Source organism: Pseudophryne corroboree, chromosome 2 (assembly GCF_028390025.1).
Source record: "Pseudophryne corroboree isolate aPseCor3 chromosome 2, aPseCor3.hap2, whole genome shotgun sequence".
Classification (NCBI taxonomy): Eukaryota; Metazoa; Chordata; class Amphibia; order Anura; family Myobatrachidae; genus Pseudophryne; species Pseudophryne corroboree.
In genome coordinates, this window is record NC_086445.1 from 134,369,717 (window position 1) to 134,397,090 (window position 27,374).

The following is a 27,374-nucleotide window of genomic DNA, read 5'->3' on the forward strand; positions in this document are numbered from 1 at the left end:
CTCTACGTCCCGTACATGCGCACTGGCAGCCGGAAGTGAGTCGGTGGTATCTACTGTTTTCACTTGTTGCCGGATCCGTATATAGCGAAGCGTTCCCGGCAGCAGCATGGTGAGTGCAGCGCGGTGGCCCGTCACCTCTCCCAGGCCTCCTCCAGCTGGGAGCCTGCAGTGCTGTTAAGGGGAATCCGGGCTCTATTTGCTGTTTCTGTCCATTGCTGCGTCACTGGCTTGGTGTGAAGGATCCCCGGACATACGGCCCCCTGCCTGCTGTACACGCCGCACTGACTGTCCTGCCGGCAGCCTGTGTGTGATGGCATTATATCTGTATATCGGTGTACGGCAGGCAGCCTGTATGTATGATTATATCAGTGAAGCTTGTATGTATGATTAGGTTCAAGTATAGCAGAACATGGGGCACACTACCATCTGCGCACTTGGCATTCCCATCGGAGCATGTCTGCGGGCCTGGGTCCTCTGCATGTTTCTGGGTCCTCTGCAAGTTTCTTCTCCAGCGGCTGCGCTAATGGTAGTGTGCCCCATGTTCTGAATTTGAACAGTATGGTTATGGGTGGTCTTCTGTATGCCAAATGTCGTGATCCCGGCGCACAGTATACCGGCGCCGGAATCCCGACACCTGGCATACCGACAACTATTCTCCCTCGTGGGGGTTCACGACCCCCCTGGAGGGAGAATAAAATAGTGTAGCGCGCCACCGTGCCCGTAGCGTGGCGAGCGCAGCGAGCCCGCAAGTGGCTCCTTTGCGCTTGCCACGCTGTCAGTATGCCGGCGGTCGGGCTTTCGGCGCCGGTATGCTGGTCGCCGGGAGCCCGAGAGCCGGCATACCATACTACACCCATGGTTATGGTAGATGCTAGATTCAAGTGGCTTAAGGGACCTTTTATGTCAGGGGGAGGAGGAACGACACAAGGGGGAGGAGCTAGGCCTGCAGGATAGTTCCTCTACTATCCACGCCACCAACTATTACCTTTAGTAATCAGGTGGCGAGCGAAGCGAGCCCATGAGGGTACTTTTCGGGGACCCTGTTTGGCTGTAGCTCCTCCCCCTGGTGACGTGTCTCCTCCCCTAGAGACGTCAGAAGGTCCCTTCTCCCACTCCGATTTAGAACCAACTGTATGGTTATATCTGTATATCATTGTATGCCAGATAACAGCAGGGTTGAGACAGCGCACACCCAGCACTTTCACTTTCTTTTTTAGACTGTCACATTAGCTGTGGTAGGGAATTTATTTTGTTTCACTGAATTAGTGATGTTCGTTGGATTGGCGACATAGAATTGGCGATCAACAGAGGCCTCTAGAGAGCCCTGATCTACGACTGCAAGAGTGGTCTGCGACATCAGGAGGGTTTTGACCATCTCCTTTGGGGAGGAAGCACCATCCCGAACCACTGTGAGTGGTTTGCAGATTTCAGCCCAGAAGACGAGGAGTGCTGCGGCCGACCTGTGTCTATCTTCACCAAGGACAGCGTTGCTACCGTGCGGGCCATAGTTGAACTGGACACCAGGGTGACCGTGGTCTACTTAGAGAAGAAGATGTGCATCTCATTGGGATCCATTCGCTTGATACGCCACAAAAAGCTTGAACTGAGCAAGGATTCTGCACGCTGGGTGCCCCATCAGCTGATTCGAGATCAGAAAGATGCTTGGGTGACTTGGTGCTGCAAGACACTGGCCAGGTTTGATGGCTGTTGCTCCAACTCTGTCTGGGAGAGCATCAGTGGCGATGCGTACTGGATCGACCGTTTCGACTCCAAGACCAAACAGTCAGCCCAGTGGAGGTACGCTGTCACAGAAGTTCCGATGTGAGTGCATTGTGGCCAAACAGATGGCTGTTTTTGTGGAGAAGACAGATGTTGCTACTGTATGCCAACCAATGCCTGCTGGAAGCCATTTCCAGGTGCTGTCCTAGAACTCGCACTCGTAACGCCCTGATCCATCACGACAATGCCCCTGCCCACAAGTCCATGAACACAACCATTAGCTTGGTCATCTGCCATACAGTCCAGACCTGGCTTCCTACAACAAGTTTGGGATTGGGGCCTAATTCATATATGATCGCAGCAGCAAATTTGTTGGCTATTGGGCAAAACCATGTGCACTGTGGGGGGTGGGGGGGCAGATGTAACATGTACAGAGAGAGAGTTAGATTTGGATGGGGAGTGTTCAAACTGAAATCTAGATTGCAGTGTAAAAATAAAGCAGCCAGTATTTACCCTGCACAGAAACAAAATAACCCACCCAAATCTAACTCTTTCTGTACGTGTTAGATCTGCCACTCCTGCAGTGCACATGGTTTTGCCGATTAGCTAACAAATTTGCTGCAATCGGATCTGAATTTTAGGCCCTTGGTTAGGATTAATGGTGTCCTCAATGCCTCAGAAATACAGGCCGGTACTTATCCATCATGCAATACCATCAGGAAGATGTCTGGCTCCAAATTTATTCTGCAGCAGGACAACAACAACCCCCCCAAACATACAGCCAATGATATAGAAGTATATATAGTGTAAAGAAGAACAAGGAGTCGTGGAAGTGATGATATGGCCCCCACAGAGCTCTGATCTCAATATCGTCAAGTCTATCTGGGATTACATAAAGAGAATGAAGGATTTGTGTAAGCCTACATCCACAGAAGATCTGTGGTTAGTTCTCCAAGATGTTTGGAACAACCTCCCTGCCGAGTTCCTTCAAAACCTATGTGCAAGTATACCTAGAAGAATTGATGCTGTTTTGAAGGCAAGGGGTGGTCACACCAAAGATTGCTGTTCAGTCACTTAGCATTTTGTTAATTGATAAAAATAAACTATTAACCGTTCTACTGCTCGGACATGGCTTTTCAGTGTTGCCATCTTTCAAGCCAATTCCCATATGCTTGGGCACTTGGGTCATGCCAGTTAGGCTTTCTTAAGCTGTTTTGCAAGCGTATGCATTTTCCTGGCATCAGGGCCTATGTACTGCAGTTGGAGTGTTACTTTGTTGTTCATTTCAGTATAGACTCGTCTCCTGTTCTTATGATCTATCTATAAGTAGTGACCCTACTGAAATTTATGTATGTCATTTTGTTGGATGCATTGTACTGAGATGTTTAGCTTACTGTAATGTCCTGTGTACTGTGTTCTTTCCTACTGTTTCCAGATGTACAGTGCTGCAGACCACTTGCAGTGCCTTATAAATAACATTTAATAATAACAGTAATAATAATGATTTGTCATGTTTGTTTTTTCAGGATACTAAGGCTCTTTCTTCTCAGCTGAAGGACAGTATCCCAATAGCTGAACTCTCTACTCAGTATGGGGGGTATGGAATACAGGACACTCTCCGAACAGGGTATGTGGTTATGTGTTAATATCTCATTTATTCCTTTTTTTTTTTTCTTTTTCTTTTTCTCTGACGTCCTAGTGGATGCTGGGAACTCTGTAAGGACCATGGGGAATAGCGGCTCCGCAGGAGACTGGGCACAACTAAAGAAAGCTTTAGGTCACCTGGTGTGCACTGGCTCCTCCCACTATGACCCTCCTCCAAGCCTCAGTTAGATTTTGTGCCCGGCCGAGGTTGGATGCACACTAGGGGCTCTCCTGAGCCCTTAGAAAGAAAGTATAGATTTAGGTTTTTTATTTTCAGTGAGACCTGCTGGCAACAGGCTCACTGCAGCGAGGGACTAAGGGGAGAAGAAGCGAACTCGCCTGCTTGCAGCCGGATTGGGCTTCTTAGGCTACTGGACACCATTAGCTCCAGAGGGATCGACCGCAGGCCCAGTCCTTGGTGTTCGGTCCCGGAGCCGCGCCGCCGTCCCCCTTACAGAGCCAGAAGCAAGAAGAGGTCCGGAAAATCGGCGGCAGAAGACATCTGTCTTCACCAAGGTAGCACACAGCACTGCAGCTGTGCGCCATTGCTCCTCATGTACACCTCACACTCCGGTCACTGAGGGTGCCGGGCGCTGGGGGGGGGGCGCCCTGAGCAGCAATATTAACACCTTGGCTGGCAAAAATACCACAATATATAGCCCCAGAGGCTATATATGTGGTAAATACCCCTGCCAGAATCCAGAAAAAAACGGGAGAAAAGTCAGCGAAAAAGGGGCGGAGCTATCTCCCTCAGACACACTGGCGCCATTTTCTCTTCACAGTGCAGCTGCAAGAAAGCTCCCCAGGCTCTCCCCTGTAGTTTTCGGGCTCAAAGGGTTAAAAAGAGAGGGGGGGCACTAAATTTAGGTGCAATATTATATATACAAGCAGCTATTGGGGAAATTTCACTCAGTTATAGTGTTAATCCCCTCATTATATAGCGCTCTGGTGTGTGCTGGCATACTCTCTCTCTGTCTCCCCAAAGGGCTTTGTGGGGTCCTGTCCTCAGAGCATTCCCTGTGTGTGCGGTGTGTCGGTACAGCTGTGTCGACATGTTTAATGAGGAGGCTTATATGGTGACGGAGCAGATGCCGATAAATGTGATGTCGCCCCCTGTGGGGCCGACACCAGAGTGGATGGTTAGGTGAAAGGTATTAACCGACAGTGTCAACTCCTTACATAAAAGGGTGCATGACGTAACAGCTGTGGGACAGCCGGCTTCTCAGTCCGCGCCTGCCCAGGCGTCTCAAAGGCCACCAGGGGCTCAAAAAACGCCCGCTCACTCAGATGGCAGACACAGATGTCGACACGGAGTCTGACTCCAGTGTCGACAAGGTTGAGACATATACACAATCCACTAGGAACATCCGTGACTTAATCCCGGCAATAAAAAATGTGTTACACATTTCTGACATTAACCCAAGTACCACTAAAAAAGGGTTTTATGTTTGGGGAGAAAAAGCAGGCAGTGTTTTGTTCCCCCATCAGATGAATGAATGAAGTGTGTGAAAAGCGTGGGTTCCCCCCGATAAGAAACTGGTAATTTCTAAAAAGTTACTGATGGCGTACCCTTTCCCGCCAGAGGATAAGTTACGCTGGGAGATATCCCCTAGGGTGGATAAGGCGCTCACACGGTTGTCAAAAAAGGTGGCACTGCCGTTTTAGGAACGGCCACTTTGATAAAAAGCAGGAGGCTATCCTGAAATCTGTATTTACACACTCAGGTACTAGACTGAGACCTGCAGATCGTGCTGCAGCAGCGTGGTCGGTGATCCTGTCACACATGAGAACATATTAAAGACGTCGTCTTATATATGAGGGATGCACAGAGGGATATTTTGCCGGCTGGCATCCAAAATGAATGTAATGACCATTCTGTCAGGAGGGTATTAGAGACCTGTCACTGGACAGGTGATGCTGACTTTAAAAGGCGCATAGAGACTCTGCCTTATAAGGGTGAGGAATTATTTGGGGATGGTCTCTGGGACCTCGTATCCATTACCTCAGGTTTCCTCACAGACTAAGAAAGCACTGTATTATCAGGTACAGTCCTTTCGGCTTCAGAAAAGCAAGCGGGTCAAAGGCGCTTCCTTTCTGTACAGAGACATGGGGAGAGGGAAAAAGCTGCACCAGTCAGCCTGTTCCCAGAATCAAAATTCTTCTCTCGCTTCCTCTGAGTCCACAGCATGACGCGGGGGCTCCACAGGTGTAGCCAGGTAAGGTGGTGGGCTGTCTCAAAAATTTCAGCGATCAGTGGGCTCGCTCACAGGTGGATCCCTGTTTCATTCAAGTAGTATTTCAGGGGTACAAGCTGGAATTCGAGATGTCTTCCCCCCCCCCCCCCCCCCCCGCCGTTTCCTCAAATATGCCTTGCCGACAACTCCCTCAGGCAGGGAGGCTGCGCTAGAGGCAATTAATAAGCTGTATTCCCAGTAGGTAATACTCAAGGTGCCCCTACTTCAACAAGGACGGGGTTACTATTCCACACGGTTTGGGGTACCGAAACCGCATGGTTCGGTGTGACCCATTTTATATTTAAAATCCTTGAACACATACATAAAAAAAATTAAAGTTCAAGATGGAATCGCTCAGGGCGGTTATTGCAAGCCTGGACGAGGGGGATTACATGGGATCCCGGGACATCAAGAATGCTTACCTGCATGTCCCCATTTACCATCCTCGCCAGGAGTACCTCAGATTTGTGGTACAGGATTACCATTACCAAGTCCAGACACTGCCGTTTGGACTGTACATGGCACCGAGGGTGTTTACCAAGGTAATGGCCAAAATGATGATACTCCTTCGAAAAAAGGGAGTTTTAATTATCCCGTACTTGGACAATATCCTTATAAGGGCAAGGTCCAAGGAGCAGTTGCTAGTCGGGGTAGCGCTATTTTGGAAAGTGCTACAACAGCACGGTTGGATTCTAAACAGTCCAAAGTCGCAGCTGGTTCCTACGACACGTCTACTGTTCCTGGGGATGGTTCTGGACACAGAACAGAAATAAGTGTTTCTCCCGGAGGAGAAAGCCAAGGAACTGTCATCTCTAGTCAGAGACCTCCTGAAGCAAAAACAGGTATCGGTGCATCATTGCACGCAAGTCCTGGGAAAAAATGGTAGCTTCCTACGAAGCAATCCCATTCGGCAGGTTCCATGCAAGAGGGCCGCAGGTTCGGCATACAGGACTAGGTCCTAGTGACCATGGATGCCAGCCTTTGAGGCTGGGGGGCAGTCACACAGGGAAAAAACTTCCAGGGACTTTGGTCAAGTCAAGTGACTTCCCTACACATAAATATTCTAGAACTGAGGGCCATTTACAATGCCCTGAGTCAGGCAAGGCCTCTGCTTCAAAACCAGCCGGTACTGATCCAATCAGACAACATCACGGCAGTCGCCCATGTAAACCAACGGGGCGGCACAAGAAGCAGGATGGCGATGGCAGAAGCCACAAGGATTCTCCGATGGGCGGAAAATCATGTGTTAACACTGTCAGCAGTGTTCATTCCCGGAGTGGACGACTGGGAAGCAGATCTTCTCAGCGGACACGACCTCCACCCGGGAGAGTGGGGATTTCATCCAGAAGTCTTCCAAAGGATTGTACACCATTGGGAAAGGCCACAGGTGGACATGATGGCGTCCCGCCTCAACAAAAAGCTATAAAAGATATTGCGCCAGGTCAAAGGACCCTCAGGCGATAGCTGTGGACGCTCTGGTAACTCCGTGGGTGTACCAGTCGGTTTATGTGTTCCTCCCTCTGCCTCTCATACAAAAGGTACTGAGAATAATAGGAAGGCGAGGAGTAAGAACGATACTCGTGGTTCCGGATTGGCCAAGAAGAGCTTGGTACCCAGAACTTCAAGAAATTATATCAGAGGACCCATGGCCTCTGCCGCTCAGACAGGACCTGCGGCAGCAGGGGCCCTGTCTGTTCCAAGACTTACCGCGGCTACGTTTTGACGGCATGGCGGTTGAACGCCGGATCCTAAAGGAAAAGGGCATTCCGGAGGAAGTCATTCCTACGCTGATTCAAGCCAGGAAAGATGTAACTGCAAAACATTATCACCGCATATGGCGAAAATATGTTGCTTGGTGTGAGGCTAAAAAGGCCCCAACAGAGGAATTTCAACTAGGTCGATTTCTGCATTTCCTACAAGCAGGAGTGTCTATGGGCCTAAAATTAGGCTCCATTAAGGTACAGATCTCGGCTCTATCGATTTTCTTCCAAAAAGAACTGGCTTCAGTACCTGAAGTTCAGACATTGTAAAAGGAGTGCTGCATATTCAGCCCCCGGTTGTGCCTCCAGTGGCACCTTGGGTTCTCAACGTGGTGTTGAGTTTCTTAAAATCACATTGGTGTGAGCCATTAAAAACCGTGGATCTAAAATATCTCACGCGGAAAGTGGTCATGTTATTGGCCTTGGCTTCGGCCAGGCGTGTATCAGAATTGGCGGCTTTGTCATATAAAAGTCCTTATCTGATTTTCCATATGGATAGGGCAGAATTGAGGACCCTAAGGTGATATCAGTTTTTCACTTGAACCAACTATTGTAGTGCCTGCGGCTACTAGGGACTTGGAGGATTCCAAGTTACTGGACGTAGTCAGGCCCTTGAAAAATTATGTTTCCAGGACGGCTAGAGTCAGGAGAACTGACTCGCTGTTTATCCTGTATGCACCCAGCAAACTGGGTGCTCCTGCTTCTAAGCAGACTATTGCTCGCTGGATTTGTAGCACAATTCAGCTGGCGCATTCTGCGGCTGGACTACCGCAGCCAAAATCTGTAAAAGCCCATTCCACAAGGAAGGTGGGCTCATCTTGGGCAGCTGCCCGAGGGGTCTCGGCTTTCCAACTTTGCCGAGCTGCAACTTGGTCGGGCAAACACGTTTGCTAAATTCTACAAAATTGATACCCTGGCTGAGGAGGACCTGGAGTTCTCTCATTCGGTACTGCAGAGTCATCCGCACTCTCCCGCCCGTTTGGGAGCTTTGGTATAATCCCCATGGTCCTTACGGAGTTCCCAGCATCCACTAGGACGTCAGAGAAAATAAGATTTTACTCACCGGTAAATCTATTTCTCGTAGTCCGTAGTGGATGCTGGGCGCCCATCCCAAGTGCGGATTGTCTGCAATACTTGTATATCGTTATTGCCTAACTAAAGGGTTATTGTTGAGCCATCTGTTGAGAGGCTCAGTTATATTCATACTGTTAACTGGGTATAGTATCACGAGTTATACGGTGTGATTGGTGTGGCTGGTATGAGTCTTACCCGGGATTCAAAATCCTTCCTTATTATGTCAGCTCGTCCGGGCACAGTGTCCTAACTGAGGCTTGGAGGAGGGTCATAGTGGGAGGAGCCAGTGCACACCAGGTGACCTAAAGCTTTCTTTAGTTGTGCCCAGTCTCCTGCGGAGCCGCTATTCCCCATGGTCCTTACGGAGTTCCCAGCATTCACTACGGACTACGAGAAATAGATTTACCGGTGAGTAAAATCTTATTTTTTCCCCTCCAACTTTTAACATGAAAATTAAATTTGTGTTTAATGCAGATACCAAACCTTAGTCAATTTGTTTTCTTGAGTGGTGATAATTAATTGGGGAGCAATTCAGTTGTTTTGGGCGTCCATTAATTATCGCACTTGTCTGGGCCAATTGCACAATGTTTAGCTGCACAAAGCGGCCAAAATAATGCGAAAGTGCCGTTTGTATGCCCAAAAGCCGGACTTTTTTGCACATTTTTGCTCGACACCTCGGAGCCTGCAGCACTTGCTCCCGATCAGAGCAACAATTTTAATTGCTATGTTGTTTGCCCATTATCTGCGCCTAAAACAATTGAATAACACCCGTTGGGTCTTTATTACTGTTCAGTATGTATAACTGTCTATATGGAAATGGGGCCTGGACTGCACACCCTAGCTTATTATTATGGGATGTATAACTGTCTACCAAGTTTTACCAAGAACTGTACAATGACTACAAAGTACGGAGACATAAAATAGATTTAGATGAACTGTAAAGTGGTTATAAAGAGCATTCACATGGCAGTTACCATATTTTGTATTGTTACATCATGTAATCATGGATTTGCCCATTTCTTCCAATATCCAGCACAGAATACTATGGGGTCCATCCAATTGAAGTTGGAACTGCCGTCTAGTCGAAAGATGGCAGTTTCCGACTTTTTTAGGTTGAATCATGATTTGACCTATTCAATGGGGCTGCTGTTTTTCCGACTTGTCGGCAAACACGTGGGTCGGCGGATTAGCCGTGGATCCACGTGTTTATGGGTTTTAGTCCCATTTTCGACAATGTCAAGCCAACTTTAAAAAAAAAAAAAAAAAAGTCGGATTGACATTGTCGAAAATCCGACTGGTTTTGCCCGCAAATTGAATACGGCATTGTCGGAGATCCGACATGCACTGAATAGACCCCCTATAATCTCAAATAATGTTTTTTTTAATTACTAATATAGAACAGACAATAGATTACATAGATATTCTACCATTGTGCTAAAGTATACCTAAATAAACCCTGGTGTGCTCATTTGTCTTCAGATGTCACCTAGTTAACAGTCTGTAGTCCAGCAGACTATAATTAGTCTTCAGTTAATTTTAAACTAAATAGATATGGGTTGGAATTCAATTGGTTTTTCCTTGCGGCTGCCGCTAGATGGCACCCGACTAAGCAATTAAATTGTTGCTTCGTTCAGGTGCAAATAGCCATGTTGTGGGGATGGGGGCATAGGCACGTCATGTGGCAAGCTGAAATGTTCAAAAACTCGTCTGTTTGGGGCGCCCAAGTAGCACTTTTCATGTCATGCCCATTAGTTTAGACTGGTTTAGCCAATTAAGGGGGGCATTTACTAAGCGGTGATAAGAGTGGCGAAGTGAGCCAGTGGAGAAGTTGCCCATGGCAACCAATCAGCACTGAAGTAACATCTATAAAATGATACAGAGCTGCTGATTGGTTGATGGGGCCACTTCTCCACTGGCTCAGTTTTCCGCTCTTATCACTACTTAGTAAATGTCCCCCTTACACTGCTAAATCCGCTCTGTTTGGGCTTAACGTTCGCGGGGGGGAAAAACCAAACGGATTTCGCTTTGCGATCTCCTTTCACTTTAGACAGAAGAACAGGTGCAAAAAAAACGATTTAATTGCCCCTATCTGTGAGAAGCTCCACATTTGGTTATAAGACTGTTTTAAAGATTATTATCTCCTGGAGCACTGTTCAGTGCATGCCCACTCCACGCTGTCTTCCTCCTACGTTACTGACCATCTACCGTAGAGCAGGCATTCCCAACCACGGCCCTCAAGGCACACTAATGGTGTGTACACACGGTGAGATTTTTCTTACGATTTTGACTATATAGTTAAAATCGTAAGAAAAGTTAGTGCAGGTCGCAAGGTGAAAGTCGCCTTGCGATCCCGATGTGCGGTTGGCATCGCAAGAATAGATAGACTGTGCAGGCAAGTCAATTTTGACTATCTCTATAGAGATATAAAAGAGAGTCAAAATTGACACTTAGACAAAATCGCACATAGTCAGTATCGCAAGCACACTCATTATGTGCCGACCTAGCCCCTGTCGCATAGTGAGAATCGGGCATAGCCCGAATCTCATCGTGTGTATGGGCCATAACGGTGCAGGTTTTAGTGATATCCAGGCTTCAGCACAAGTGACTTAATTAGTAGCTCAGTTATTTTGATTTAACCATCTGTGCTGCAGCCTGGATATCACTAAAACCTGCACTGTTAGTGTGCCTTGAGGACTGTGGTTTGGAATGCCTGGTGTAGAGGAACTGTAGTTGGACAGCTCCAGGGAGTAAGCAGGACACTGGCTCACACCATTCTATCTATCTATCTATCTATCTATCTATCTATCTATCTATCTATCTATCTATCTATCTCCTTAATATCATATTCTGTATCCAGAATTCCAGCCTGACAAGTACAAATGTTCTGGAAATATAAATATTTCTCATGGGTGCAGGTAAACCAGGAGCAGTAGGCTGTAGAGATTTTAATTGGTCTGCATTTTTCCTCCTTAATAATTAGAATCTGCTCGGGTATTGCACTGATTGTTTCTTCATTTGTAGATAATGCAGCCCGTTTCATCAGATAGGATATGTACTTAGATTGTAGGTTCAGGTTTATAGATAGGGAAAATGGACTGATGTTATGTGTGAAGTGTTAATGGAAATATGTCCTAATGGAGAACAATTTGCTCTTTGTGTTGATCCTCTATCACCTAAGTACAAAATTGTGTATGTATATTTTATGACCCGCTTATTACTCCACTTTGTATGTTACTCATATACTCTAGACTATGAACTTTTGCTAATTGCAGGTTTACAAGTGCCCAGAGTGAGCTATTGCCAAGCCATCCTTTAGAACTGTTAGAAAAAAATGTAAGTACATGAGACCCTCTTGTGGATGTACGTGAGTAGAGCAGCTCACATCATGGTGAAGCTTATGGCTGTGCCAGTGAGAGAGCCTGCTGCTTGTTGTATGTCCTCATTGGAGACAAGTTAATTTTAAGGTTTCCATTATTAAATGCAGGATGTTAATGTCTGTCTCTGTATGCTAATCCCAACTGTGCGCAGTAACTCCTCAGCCATTAAGGGAATTAACTATGAGATGATTGAATTGTAGGATGGACGAGTGAAACTTACTCAGCTCCCCAAGTTTCAGTCTAGTTTCTGTGAGCTTGGTTTATTCTCAATGTAAGTAGATATTTCATTTGTAGTGTGTTATTTCTCCTGTTATCCAGCTATTAAGATGTAGGAACCCAAGCACTGGTCTAGAAATGTAACCGTGTGTCACAAAGCACTCTGGGAGAAATCGGACCACAATTTAGTATCTCTACTTTTCTTTTGAAACCATGGATCTACTACTATTTTTAGTACTTATAAGGGGTGTGATACAGGATCCTGTCTGTCGGGATGCCGGTGGTCACATGACTGACATTAGCATCCCAACAATTAGAATGCCGATAGGGGATGGGGTAATTATTTTACCCCTCCCCTGTCCCCTAATCTAACCCACCTGGCATTGCGGCTACTGCTAAGCCACCATACATCTCTGTAGCAGTTGCAACAGGTCCTGCGAGACTCTACTAGTCATGGGCATCCATCTTCTTTTTTTAGTTGCAGTGCATTGTGACTATGATACACAAGGAGACTGTACTGATTAAGTTGATGTGACACTTATACATCTACATAGGAAAGAAGGGTTTTTGATCCTGCACCGACCTAGATTCTAACTACGTGATCAATCCAAAATTAGCCAGAAGTGGACAATATTGTGTGGAAATTCCTATTAGTCCGTATGGCGGTGCGCCCAGAGTCAAAGAAAACAGTTGTATATGCACAAGGAGAGAAAGTATGACTCTTGTTTGGGCGCACTCTTATCTCAAAATCAAATGTTAGTTGTTGGGTAATGTGCCCAACCTAGGTGAGGTAGTCTTTTATTCTTGCTCTCTAGGATACATAGAAATTCATCCAGACATGTACACCATAGAAAATAATGAATAAATCCAATGGAAGGTGACTACTTCAAATTTATGGAATGTTCAGATCTTGATTATGCCTGGATAACCGCATATAGGAAGATAGCCACATATTATGCTACTACTCTCTATGACATTGGCCGACAAATACAACTGTTTATTCATATGTGGGTTTTCCCACTGATATATCTAACCCAACCAGGGCTCATTAATACAAACACAGTTTTGTACTGATCTTTGGCAGACGGAAGTAGCATAATATGTGGCTATCTTCCTATATGCGGTTATCCAGGCATAATAAGGTTCTATTCCCCCATCAGTGTGTGTCGTGGACACCCATAGAGGGGGAATCGCCTACCTCACCGGTATACCAGCGGCGGTATGGTAACCCAGTCGGGGTACTGGCGTTGGTATTGTGACAGCCATGATCCTGACAAGTGGTTATGCTGACCGCATACCGTAATTACTATTGCTGGACTTCTTAACACCACTAAAGAGTGTTACTTTATGTAGGACTGATCAATTGAATATTCCGTGTGATATACATTTAATGAACAGAAGACACCACTTATATTTTCTCTGCTAATATTGAACTATGAATGGAGTATATATCAATTTGAAGCTGTGATTTTATTTTTAATTGATATTTCTCTAACATCCTAAGTGGATGCTGGGACTCCGTAAGGACCATGGGGAATAGCGGCTCCGCAGGAGACTGGGCACAAAAGTAAAAGCTTGAACTAGCTGGTGTGCACTGGCTCTTCCCCCTATGACCCTCCTCCAAGCCTCAGTTAGATTTTTGTGCCCGAACGAGAAGGGTGCATGCTAGGTGGCTCTCCTGAGCTGCTTAGAGTAAAAGTTTATTTTAGGTTTTTTATTTTCAGTGAGTCCTGCTGGCAACAGGCTCACTGCATCGTGGGACTAAGGGGAGAAGAAACGAACTCACCTGCGTGCAGAGTGGATTGGGTTTCTTAGGCTACTGGACATTAGCTCCAGAGGGACGATCACAGGTTCAGCCTGGATGGGTCCCGGAACCGCGCCGCCGGCCCCCCTTACAGAGCCAGAAGAACGAAGAGGTCCGGTGAAATCGGCGGCAGAAGACGTTCCTGTCTTCAACTAAGGTAGCGCACAGCACTGCAGCTGTGCGCCATTGCTCTCAGCACACTTCACACTCCGGTCACTGAGGGTGCAGGGCGCTGGGGGGGAGCGCCCTGAGACGCAATAAAAACAGAAATACCTTAGGATGGCAAAAGAAATACATCACATATAGCTCCTGGGCTATATGGGTGTATTTAACCCCTGCCAGTTTTCCAGAAAAAAGCGGGAGATAAGGCCGTCGTGAAGGGGCGGAGCCTATCTCCTCAGCACACAAGCGCCATTTTCCCTCACAGTTCCGCTGGAAGGACGGCTCCCTGACTCTCCCCTGCAGTCCCTACAGAATCAGGGTAAAAACGAGAGAGGGGGGGCACTATTGGCAGCTAAATTATAAACAGCAGCTATAAAAGGGAGTAACACTTATATAAGGTTATCCCTATTGATATATATAGCGCTCTGGTGTGTGCTGGCAAACTCTCCCTCTGTCTCCCCAAAGGGCTAGTGGGGTCCTGTCCTCTATCAGAGCATTCCCTGTGTGTGTGCTGGGTGTCGGTATGATTGTGTCGACATGTATGAGGAGGAAAATGATGTGGAAGCAGAGCAATTGCCTGTATTAGTGATGTCACCCCCTAGGGAGTCGACACCTGACTGGATGGTTGTATTTAAAGAACTACGTGACAATGTCAGCACTTTACAAAAAACTGTTGACGACATGAGACAGCCGACAAATCAATTAGTGCCTGTCCAGGCGTCTCAGACACCGTCAGGGGCGATAAAACGCCCGTTACCTCAGTGGGTCGACCCAGACACGGATACTGAGTCCAGTGTCGACGGTGAGGAGACAAACGTAATGTCCAGTAGGGCCACACGTTACATGATCACGGCAATGAAGGAGGCATTGAACATTTCTGACACTACAAGTACCACAAAGAAGGGTATTATGTGGGGAGTAAAAAAACTACCAGTAGCTTTTCCTGAGTCAGATGAATTAAATGAGGTGTGTGATAAAGCGTGGGTTTCCCCCGATAAAAAAGTGCTAATTTCTAATAAATTATTGGCACTATACCCTTTCCCGCCAGAGGATAGGGCGCGTTGGGAAACACCCCCTAGAGTAGATAAAGCGCTCACACGTTTATCTAAACAAGTAGCGTTACCGTCTCCTGATACGGCCGCCCTCAAAGAACCAGCGGATAGAAGGCTGGAAAATATCCTGAAGGGTATATACACACATACTGGTGTTATACTGCGACCAGCAATCGCATCAGCCTGGATGTGCAGTGCTGGAGTTGCGTGGTCGGATTCCCTGACTGAAAATATTGATACCCTGGATAGGGACAGTATATTACTAACTATAGAGCATTTGAAGGATGCATTACTATATATGCGTGATGCACAGAGGGATATTTGCACCCTGGCATCAAGAGTGAGTGCTATGTCCATTTCTGCCAGAAGAGCGTTATGGACGCGACAGTGGTCAGGGGATGCGGATTCCAAACGACATATGGAAGTATTGCCGTTTAAAGGGGAGGAGTTATTTGGGGCCGGTCTATCGGACCTGGTGGCCTCGGCAACGGCCGGAAAGTCCACCTTTTTACCCCAGGTCATCTCTCAGCAGAAAAAGACACAGTCTTTTCAAACTCAGTCCTTTCGTCCCCATAAGTACAGGCGGGCAAAAGGCCACTCATTTCTGCCCCGGGGCAGAGGAAGAGGAAAAAGACTGCACCAGGTAGCCTCTTCACAGGAGCAGAAGCCCTCCTCTGCTTCTGCCAAGTCTTCAGCATGACGCTGGGGCTTTACAAGCGGACTCGGACACGGTGGGGGCCCGTCTCAAAAATTTCAACGCGCAGTGGGCTCACTCGCAAGTGGACCCCTGGATTCTGCAGGTAGTATCACAGGGGTACAAACTGGAATTCGAGACGTCTCCCCCTCGCCGGTTCCTGAAGTCTGCTCTACCAAAGTCTCCCTCCGACAGGGAGGCAGTTTTGGAAGCCATTCACAAGCTGTATTCCCAGCAGGTGATAATCAAGGTACCTCTCCTACAACAGGGAAAGGGGTATTATTCCACGCTGTTTGTGGTACCGAAGCCGGACGGCTCGGTGAGACCAATTTTAAATCTAAAATCCTTGAACACTTACATAAAGAGGTTCAAATTCAAGATGGAGTCACTCAGAGCAGTGATAGCAAACCTGGAAGAAGGGGACTATATGGTGTCTCTGGACATCAAAGATGCTTATCTCCACGTCCCAATCTACCCTTCTCACCAAGGGTACCTCAGGTTTGTAGTACAAAACTGTCATTATCAGTTTCAGACGCTGCCGTTTGGATTGTCCACGGCACCTCGGGTCTTTACCAAGGTAATGGCCGAAATGATGATTCTTCTTCGAAGAAAAGGCGTTTTAATTATCCCTTACTTGGACGATCTCCTGATAAGGGCAAGGTCCAGGGAACAGTTAGAAGTCGGAGTAGCACTATCTCAGTTAGTGTTACGTCAGCACGGGTGGATTCTAAATATTCCAAAATCGCAGCTGATTCCAACGACACGTCTCCTGTTCCTAGGAATGATTCTGGACACAGTCCAGAAAAAGGTGTTTCTCCCGGAGGAGAAGGCCAGGGAGTTATCCGAGCTAGTCAGGAATCTCCTAAAACCAGGCCAGGTATCAGTGCACGAGGGTCCTGGGAAAAATGGTGGCTTCTTACGAAGCGATTCCATTCGGAAGATTCCATGCAAGAACGTTTCAGTGGGATCTTCTGGACAAATGGTCCGGATCGCATCTTCAGATGCATCAGCGGATAACCCTGTCGCCAAGGACAAGGGTGTCTCTTCTGTGGTGGCTGCAGAGTGCTCATCTACTAGAGGGCCGCAGATTCGGCATTCAGGATTGGATCCTGGTGACCACAGATGCCAGCCTGAGAGGCTGGGGAGCAGTCACACAGGGACAAAATTTCCAGGGCTTGTGGTCAAGCATGGAAACATCTCTTCATATAAACATTCTGGAACTAAGGGCCATTTACAATGCCCTAACTCAAGCAAAACCCCTGCTTCAGGGTCAGGCGGTATTGATCCAATTGTACAACATCACGTCAGTCGCCCACGTAAACAGACAGGGCGGCACCAGAAGCAGGAGGGCGATGGCAGAAGCTGCAAGGATTCTTCGCTGGGCGGAGAATCATGTGATAGCACTGTCAGCAGTGTTCATTCCGGGAGTGGACAACTGGGAAGCGGACTTCCTCAGCAGACACGACCTTCACCCGGGGGAGTGGGGACTTCATCCAGAAGTCTTCCAAGAGATGGTAAACCGTTGGGAAAAACCAAAGGTGGACATGATGGCGTCCCGTCTCAACAAAAAACTAGACAGATATTGCGCCAGGTCAAGGGACCCTCAGGCAATAGCGGTGGACGCTCTGGTAACACCATGGGTGTACCAGTCAGTGTATGTGTTCCCTCCTCTGCCTCTCATACCAAAAGTACTGAGAATCATAAAAAGGAGAGGAGTAAGAACTATACTCGTGGTTCCGGATTGGCCAAGAAGGACTTGGTACCCGGAACTTCAAGAGATGCTCACGGAGGACCCGTGGCCTCTACCTCTAAGAGAGGACCTGCTCCGGCGGGGACCTTGTCTGTTCCAAGACTTACCGCTGCTGCGTTTGACGGCATGGCGGTTGAATGCCGGATCCTGAAGGAAAAAGGCATTCCAGAAGAAGTCATCCCTACCCTGATAAAGGCCAGGAAGGATGTAACCGCAAAACATTATCACCGCATTTGGCGAAAATATGTTGCGTGGTGTGAGGCCAAAGAGGCCCCTACAGAGGAATTTCAACTGGGTCGCTTCCTACATTTCCTGCAAACAGGACTGTCTATGGGCCTAAAATTAGGGTCCATTAAGGTTCAAATTTCGGCCCTGTCGATTTTCTTCCAAAAAGAACTGGCTTCTGTGCCTGAAGTCCAGACGTTTGTCAAAGGGGTACTGCATATACAGCCTCCTTTTGTGCCCCCGGTGGCACCTTGGGATCTCAATGTGGTTTTGGGGTTCCTAAAGTCACATTGGTTTGAACCACTCACCACTGTGGAATTAAAATATCTCACATGGAAGGTGGTAATGCTGTTAGCCCTGGCTTCAGCCAGGCGTGTCTCAGAATTGGCGGCTTTATCTTATAAAAGCCCTTACCTGATTTTTCACACGGATAGGGCAGAATTGAGGACTCGTCCTCAATTTCTCCCAAAGGTGGTTTCAGCGTTTCACGTGAACCAGCCTATTGTGGTGCCTGCGGCTACTAGGGACTTGGAGGACTCCAAGTTACTGGACGTAGTCAGGGCCCTGAAAATATATATTTCCAGGACGGCTGGAGTCAGGAAATCTGACTCGCTGTTTATCCTGTATGCACCCAACAAGCTGGGTGCTCCTGCTTCTAAGCAGACGATTGCTCGTTGGATTTGTAGTACAATTCAGCTTGCACATTCTGTGGCAGGCCTGCCACAGCCAAAATCTGTAAAAGCCCATTCCACAAGGAAGGTGGGCTCATCTTGGGCGGCTGCCCGAGGGGTCTCGGCTTTACAACTTTGCCGAGCAGCTACTTGGTCAGGGGCAAACACGTTTGCTAAATTCTACAAATTTGATACCCTGGCTGAGGAGGACCTGGAGTTCTCTCATTCGGTGCTGCAGAGTCATCCGCACTCTCCCGCCCGTTTGGGAGCTTTGGTATAATCCCCATGGTCCTTACGGAGTCCCAGCATCCACTTAGGACGTTAGAGAAAATAAGAATTTACTTACCGATAATTCTATTTCTCATAGTCCGTAGTGGATGCTGGGCGCCCATCCCAAGTGCGGATTGTCTGCAATACTTGTATATAGTTATTGTTACAAAATTCGGGTTATTATGGTTGTGAGCCATCTTTTCAGAGGCTCCTTCGTTTATCATACTGTTAACTGGGTTCAGATCACAGGTTGTACGGTGTGATTGGTGTGGCTGGTATGAGTCTTACCCGGGATTCAATATCCTTCCTTATTATGTACGCTCGTCCGGGCACAGTATCCTAACTGAGGCTTGGAGGAGGGTCATAGGGGGAGGAGCCAGTGCACACCAGCTAGTTCAAGCTTTTACTTTTGTGCCCAGTCTCCTGCGGAGCCGCTATTCCCCATGGTCCTTACGGAGTCCCAGCATCCACTACGGACTATGAGAAATAGAATTATCGGTAAGTAAATTCTTATTTTTTTAAATACTTAATGTGCATGTAATAACTTTATTTATTCTATGGCTTTATCCAATCCAACCAGTTCCAAATATTTGTAGTATATATGGACATATTATGGTGCAGTTTTCCATTTATTTTTCTATATGTTATTGGGGAGTGACTTGTCCCTGTTGAACCGCTGCTGTGTAATAACTACCCTCGTCAGAGCCTGATTGGCCTTATGCTTGGTACGTCTGTCTTTTGTCTTTTAGTGATATTAGTGCCTGAATTACATTGGCGGCCCTGTATAATTGTAGAGGGAGGGAGTCCTTTTGGTGGCTATTTTATATACTAATGCAGTTGTTATTTTAGTTTCAGGCAAACAAAGAGAAAGTCAGTATGTCCACTTTAAGAAATATCCAAGGCTTGCACGCTCCTCTGAAGCTACAGATGGAGGCCAAGGCAGCCAAGCTGGTGAGTTGTAACAGTGTGACCTGTAGTGTAAATGGTTAGGATGACAGAAGTCACTGAAGCGTGGAACTTAAAGGTGATTCTTACAGCCCACTGTAACAGGGAGACCATTTTTAAGTTTTATGTGAAATACATTACATGTATCCAATGTAATAAGGCAAACAGTACCAAGTCTTTGTGCCATTATATTCCACTATAGGGGTAGCTCATCTAATAATTCTACAGCTGTAACGTATTGGCTAACGAAAGTCTGAGATGCTTAGAGATCATCTTGCAGTATATTGGGGGCATCTCTGGTAGTATAAGGTGCTTCTACCATATTCGTCCATAGAAAACATTTGTTTCGCTTATGTAGAAGCCTTTAGCAATAAAAATACAAGGTCTTCACTATAATGCACTAAAGATGTGTGTGTGTGTGTGTGTGTGTGTGTGTGTGTGTATATATAGCAACATGCAAATTATACATCTAAATGGCCCTTCTAGTCAGGCCATGCTATGGCATGGCTCAGTAGCGCCGAGTGCCTTTGTGTGACTTATCCATTAAAATGCATCTTACTCCCAAAACGATGGAAATAGGACATACAAGCGGCATGCCCATAGTCTGTGTGCTGTATCTGCATACAAAGTGATTCCTAGGAAACACTGTAACGTACCATTTCATATGCAGTTACAGACGCACATAGAATATAGGCATGCCGCTTATCCTATTAACCAGTATAAGCTGCATGTGCATCCTATGTGCATAGCAATGCAAATAAGAGGCATTTTCGGGGGGAAAAAGACAGCAGATGCTAACTGAGTTGCACGGGACCTGTCGGCTCACTCACCCCAGGCATCTCCCGCTGCGTGGCATATTAAAGCAAGATGTATGAGGACACATCTGTACACAACAGTTTATAGCTGGCATGCAATTACTGTCCACAACAGTACTAATTGAGTGACTAATAATGTACGCTTCTCTCAGTATCCAGTCTCATTTTATTATTGTCTGTTCTCCATTATAAAGCGCTGAGAATATTCTGGCCAATATAAGTAAATTAAGAATAACAAGCATTAGCAGCCATGCTTATCACAAAATGCTAGTGGGAAGAGTACACAGTTACAGTCCAGGGGCTACGCCCAGCCTCAGTCTTCCATGGGTGCTGAGATGTGGTCACCTGCTACAAGAGGAGGCACACCATGTGAGAATGCAGGTGCACGCTCCAAACATTACTAATCAGGATAATTGTAATAAATTTTGCACTTTAACATCAAGTAAAATTGGGGCTCTTTGCATAATTTTGGCCAACAATATGGGCCCAGCCACCACGTCCAGGTGACCTCATCAGGTAGGTTCCCAACATTCCTAAGGTTCAGTTCCAGGGCATAGGACTCCCCAAGCCAGCCAGCCCATGTGAATTTGTGCCATTGTATGTTATACACAATAGGAATCTCTCAGGAATCCTCAGATGAATTTCCTCTTCATTTGAGCAACTGAACAATTCAACAATGGTTTTCAATCACCACCTCTAGGTGGCAGATGAACTACCTCCAATACCTGGAAATATAACTGTTTACACCTGAAGAAAGGTCATGCGACTAGGTTCTCACAATCTGTTTTTGTTTATACCCAGAGAGCCTTATTTTTGTAGCCTGAGATCTTTATCTTACATACCCCAAACCCCAGGGGATTTTTAACATGGACAATATTTATTTACTGCCACGTGTAGTAAATATTTTCAGTGTATCAGGTGACACTGTTCTGACAATGATGTAAATGCTTTTCTTGTTATGCTGTTGCAGTGTCTTGGAAATGTATCAGATTGTGGTTTAGGTCAAAATCTTGAATTTTATAACTGGTTCATTAATATTCACTTTTTATCAACCTATGAGCAATGTTACTGCTTTTATTATGGACTAATGACATCTGTGGATAATTTCTCATAATGAGCATCCACTTTCAGAAACATCCAGTGTTCATACATATATTATTTTTTTAATATATTTATGTTTTGCAGACTTAGGGGGTGTATTAAATAAGAGTCGGAAGCCGCCGTCTTGTCGGAAAGACTGCAGCTTCCGTCTGATTTAGGTTGGAAGGGGTTCCGACCTATTCAACAGGGGCTGTGTTTGTTTGTTTTTGTTTTTACACGTGGATTGGCGGAATAGCCGCAGATCCACATGCTTTTGTCAAAAACGCATCCAAATCCGACAGGTTTTGGCACCGTTTCCAACAATCTCAATTCGACTTTAAAAAAAAAAAGTCTGAGATGGGGGGGGGGGGGGGCGAGGGAAAGGGTGGGCAGGTACCTACGACTGGCGTCCCCCCCCCCCCCCCCATTTCCCCGGCCACGCTCCCGGACTGGCACTGGGCTACACGGCTCCCGCTGCAGCTCCCTGTGATCTCACACACAGGGAGCTGCTGACAGCTGCAGCACGGACTGGGCACAGGGAATGGCCAAATCCGACAGTCTGATTTGGCTGCTCATTGAATAGGGCTTGTCGGATCCATTCCGACAAATGCATGTCGGAATGGATCAGACTCTTATTGAATATACACCTTAATATCTAATGATATTGTAGTCTAAAGGGTATATTTGCTAAGGTGCAGGTACTTAGAAGTGGACATCAATCAATTGTTCTGCCTAACCTTCCATCCAAAGCGACTGGAATCACAGGGCGATATTCACATGTTTTTTTTTTCATGCACGTCACACCCAAACATACCTGGTTAAGCTGTGTAGAGCAGCTAAACCCGTCTAAACTAATTAGCGTGATGTGGAAAGTGCTGTTTGGGCGCCCATACAGATGACTCTTCGCACGTTTCAGCTCGCAATGTCTGTTGTGTATGCCCAATAACCTTGTCTATATGAGACCTAAAAAGTCACCATACTGAGCCATATTTGCACCCATCATTATTCCCTGTTTTTGAAGGTTGAATCATTCTGAAACCTACAGAATGCCTTTTAACGATACACTGCAATAATCTCTTGTCTAGTATGGAGTGTGCAGTTCTTCTATGTATGTATGAAACTGTGAGCTTTAGCACTGTTCCAGTGAACTCCATCACCTTGAGCAGAAGTGATACCTGCTGAGTGATGGCAATTGTGTCACTGTATGTTGTCTGGCAGGATATAAACTGGGTGTGTCTTATAGTCTGCAATATATGGTGCAGTCTTTGATCTATACTTTATATGTAATGTTTGAATTGTTCTTTACATCTTATTTTTACCTACTAAAACCTCTTGGAGATCTCCCAGATAATACAGTGCCTTGCTAAAGTATTCACCCCCCTTTGCATTTTTCATGTTTTGTTGCCTCAGATCTTGGAATTAAAATGGATTGTTTGAAGGTTTGCATCATTTCATTCACAGAACATGCTTACAACTTTGAAAATGGTGTTGTGTTTGTTTTTTTTTATTGTGAAGCAAACCATAAATAGGACAAAATAACAGAAAACTTCAGCGTGCATAACTATTCACCCCCCTAAAGTCAGTACTTTGTAGAACCACCTTTTGCGGCAATTACAGCTGTAAGTCGCTTTGGATAAGTCTCTTATGAGCTTGCCACATCTTGCCACTGGGATTTTTGCCAATCCCTCAAGGCAAAACTGCTCCAGCTCCTTCATGTTGGATGGTTTCCGGAATCTTCAAGTCTGACCACAGATTTTCAATTGGATTGAGATCTGAGCTTTGATTAGGCCATTCCAACACTTTTCAATGTTTCCCCTTAAACCACTTGAGTGTTGCTTTACAGTATGCTTCGGGTCATTGTCCTGCTGGAAGGTGAACCTCCGTCCCAGTCTCAAATCACAGGCAGACTGAAACAGGTTTTGCTCAAGAATATCCCTGTATTTAGCAACATCCATCTTTCCTTCAACTCAAAACAGTTTCCCAGTCCCTGCCGCTGAAAAACATCCCCGCAGCATAATGCTGCCACAACCATGTTTCACTGGGGGATGGTGTTCTTGGGGTGATGGGATGTGTTGGGTTTGCGCCAGACAGTGTTTTACTTGGTGGCCGAAAAGTTACATTTTAGTCTCATCTGACCAGAGCACCTTCCTCCATACATTTGGGGAGTCGTCCACATGCCTTTCGGCAAACTCAGAGTGCCGTCTTATTTTAAAACGCTAAGTAATGGCTTTTTTCTGTCCACTCTTCCATAAAGCCCAGCTCTTTGGAGTGTACGGCTTATTGTGGTCACATGTGCAGACACACCAGTCTCTGCTGTGGAACGCTGCAGCTCCTTAGCTTTGGTCTCTGTGCTGCCTCTCTGATTAATGCTCTCCGTGGCCGGCCCTCTCTTTGCAGGTTTGTTGTGTTACCATGTTCTTTCTATTTGAAGATGATGGATTTGGTGGTGCTCCGGGGGATCATCAAAGATTTGGATGTTTTATTTTTTTTATTACCCAACCCTGACTTGTACTTCTCAATAACTTTCCCTGACTTGTTTGGAGAGCTCCTTGGTCTTCATGGTGTGATGCCTCTTGCTTAGTGGTGTTGCAGCCTCTGGGACCTTTCAGAAAAGGTGTGTTTATACTGATAGATCATGTGACACTTAGATTGCACACAGGTGGACTTAATTTCACTAATTATGTGACTTCTGAAGGTAATTGGTTGCCCCAGAACTTTTGAGGAGCTTTATAGCAGGGGGGTGAATACATATGCACATGCCAGTTTTCACATTTTTATTTATAAAAAATATTTTTTATATACTTTTTTTTATTTTATTTTTCACTTCACCAACTTAGACTATTTTGTGCATATCTATCACATAAAATTCAGATTAAAAAAATAAAATAAATTACAGGTTGTAATGTAAAAAGCCAAGGGGAGTAAATACTTTAGCAAGCCACTGTAACTGTTGTAAATCCCTATTTCTGTTTGTGTTCTTGCAGGTTCAGCGTCTCCCTTTCCTTCCAAGCTCTAACATTGCTCTGGACACCCTGAGAGGAAATGATGAGTGCATTGACTTTGAAGATATTCTCAATGGTAAAAATCCTAGATAATTCCTTGTCAGTGTTACTTAGGGTGAACATTCTACATCCAAGTTGCTTCTTTATGTTCTGCTTTTATGTTCACGTGTGTTTCCATACCAGTTATGCAGAAAGTTCTCTTACCTGTGCAGTTTCACATTCAAATATAGTGTAGTTACATAACTGGTAACATACTGTGTGAATGTGTGTGTTTGTTTGTATGTATGTATGTATGTATGTATGTGTGTGTGTATATAATAGATCTATCTATCTATCTATCTATCTATCTATCTATCTATCTATCTATCTATCTATCTATCTATCTATCATTTATTTTATTTTTTAAATTTCCCAGCCATTATGTCTGGTGGGCATGCTTGTATGTTGAAGAAGTATTCTTTCCCGTCTTGAATATATTCCAAGGATCGGGGCATGATTTTCAATAAAAATTGAATGTATTGGAATAAGGTGTATCTATTGCAACCATCCAGTTGCGGGGATTTTACTGCCTCGGTGATGTCCTAGTCGATACTTATTCATGAATACTGACGCCAAACAAAATGGCTGCATTCACAAGGCATCAGGAGCAAGGACGTTTTCTAGGATATTCTGGCGTTCTAGAACTTTGTGCATAGGATTAAATGGGACAATTGCTTGTTCAGTTTGTTTCCAGTCTCTCCTTATTGCTATTGATTTGTAGATGGTGAACGCTACCCTCTGGCAGCTAATCATGTGTATTTTGTTTGTGCTGCAGATCCTTCTCAGAGTGAGGTGATCGGAGAACCACACATGATGATGGAATACAGTCTGGGCCTACTGTAACATATGCTTTCAGCTACTTCAATAAAATGTCTTCAGTTCTTTTGTAAATGCCTCATGACTCCCATTTATTATTGTTTTGGTTTCACCTGAACTCTGGGGCAGATTCTGATTTGGTAACTAAATAAGAACAGAACAAATAACTGCATCTGTGCAAAGCCATGCTGCACTGCAGATGTAATGTGCAGAGATGTGGGAGGGGCGTTTACAATAAGAATTTACTTACCGATAATTCTATTTCTCGTAGTCCGTAGTGGATGCTGGGGACTCCGTCAGGACCATGGGGAATAGCGGGCTCCGCAGGAGACAGGGCACATCTAAAAAAGCTTTTAGGTCACATGGTGTGTACTGGCTCCTCCCCCCATGACCCTCCTCCAAGCCTCAGTTAGGTACTGTGCCCGGACGAGCGTACACAATAAGGAAGGATCTTGAATCCCGGGTAAGACTCATACCAGCCACACCAATCACACCGTACCACTTGTGATCTGAACCCAGTTAACAGTATGATAACAAAACGAAGTAGCCTCTGAAAAGATGGCTCACAACAAGAATAACCCGATTTTTGTAACAATAACTATGTACAAGCATTGCAGACAAACCGCACTTGGGATGGGCGCCCAGCATCCACTACGGACTACGAGAAATAGAATTATCGGTAAGTAAATTCTTATTTTCTCTAACGTCCTAGTGGATGCTGGGGACTCCGTCAGGACCATGGGGATTATACCAAAGCTCCCAAACGGGCGGGAGAGTGCGGATGACTCTGCAGCACCGAATGAGAGAACTCCAGGTCCTCCTTAGCCAGAGTATCAAATTTGTAAAATTTTACAAACGTGTTCTCCCCTGACCACGTAGCTGCTCTGCAAAGTTGTAATGCCGAGACCCCTTGGGCAGCCGCCCAAGATGCGCCCACTTTCCTAGTGGAGTGGGCCTTTACAGATTTAGGCTGTGGCACGCCTGCCACAGAATGTGCAAGTTGGATTGTGCTACAGATCCAACGTGCAATCGTCTGTTTAGACGCAGGAGCACCCATCTTGTTGGGTGCATACAATATAAACAGCAAGTCAGACTTTCTGACTCCAGCCGTCCTAAACTATATATATATATATATATATATTTTTAGGGTCCTGACAACGTCTAGTAACCTGGAGTCCTCCAAGTCCCTAGAAGCCGCAGGCACCATAATAGGTTGTTTCAGGTGAAAAACCTGACACCCCCTTAGGAAGAAAACTGGAGACGAGTCCCAGTTCTGCCCTGTCCGAATGGAAAATTAAATATGGGCTTTTGTAAGACAAAGCCGCCCATTCTGACAATCGCCTGGCCGAGGCCAGGACCAACAGCATGGTCACTGTCCATGTGAGATATTGGTCAACAGCATGTTCACTTTCCATGTGATATATTTCAAATCCACAGATTTGAGCGGTTCAAACCAATATGATTTTAAGGAATCCCAACACTATGTTGAGATCCCACGGTGCCACTAGAGGCACAAAAAGGGGTGTATATGCAATACTCCCTTGACAATCTGGACTTCAGGAACTGAAGTCAATTCTTTTCGGAAGAAATTCTACAGGGCCGAAACTTAAAACCTTAAAGAACCCCAATTTTAGGCTCAAAACACTCCTGTTTTCAGGAAGTGTAGAAATCGACCTAGTTGAATTTTCTTCGTGGGGCCTTCCTGGCCTCACCCACGCAACATATTTTCACCACATGTGGTGATGACGTTGTGCGATCACCTCCTTCCTGGCTTTGACCAGGGTAGGTATGACCTCTTATGGAATGCCTTTTTCCTTCAGGATCCGGCATTCAACCGCCATGCCGTCAAACGCAGCCGCGGTAAGTCTTGGAATAGACATGGTACCTGCTGAAGCAAGTCCCTTCTTAGCTCCCCAGGCCCTTAGTCCTCTGTGAGCATCTCTTGAAGTTCCGGGTACCAAGTCCCTCTTGGCCAATCCGGAGTCACGAGTATAGTTCATACTCCTCTATGTCTTATAATTCTCA

The 27,374-nt window shown here is 45.9% G+C and overlaps 1 protein-coding gene across 1 annotated transcript; it reads left to right on the forward strand.

Moving 5' to 3' along the window:
- On the forward strand, positions 1-25,424 carry POMP (proteasome maturation protein). Its single transcript, XM_063951735.1, has 6 exons — positions 1-109; positions 3,246-3,346; positions 11,704-11,764; positions 19,502-19,603; positions 24,477-24,570; positions 25,309-25,424. The coding sequence occupies exons 1-6, from the start codon at positions 107-109 to the stop codon at positions 25,374-25,376; spliced, it is 429 nt and encodes a 142-aa protein (XP_063807805.1). The 5' UTR covers positions 1-106; the 3' UTR covers positions 25,377-25,424.
- Positions 25,425-27,374: the final 1,950 nt, after the last annotated feature.

Excerpts from the sequence above, each read along its gene's own strand:
- POMP (XM_063951735.1), top strand. Across the intron at positions 3,347-11,703 it reads CAGGACACTCTCCGAACAGG|GTTTACAAGTGCCCAGAGTG; the intron begins GTATGTGGTTAT and ends TGCTAATTGCAG. Across the intron at positions 24,571-25,308 it reads CTTTGAAGATATTCTCAATG|ATCCTTCTCAGAGTGAGGTG; the intron begins GTAAAAATCCTA and ends TTTGTGCTGCAG.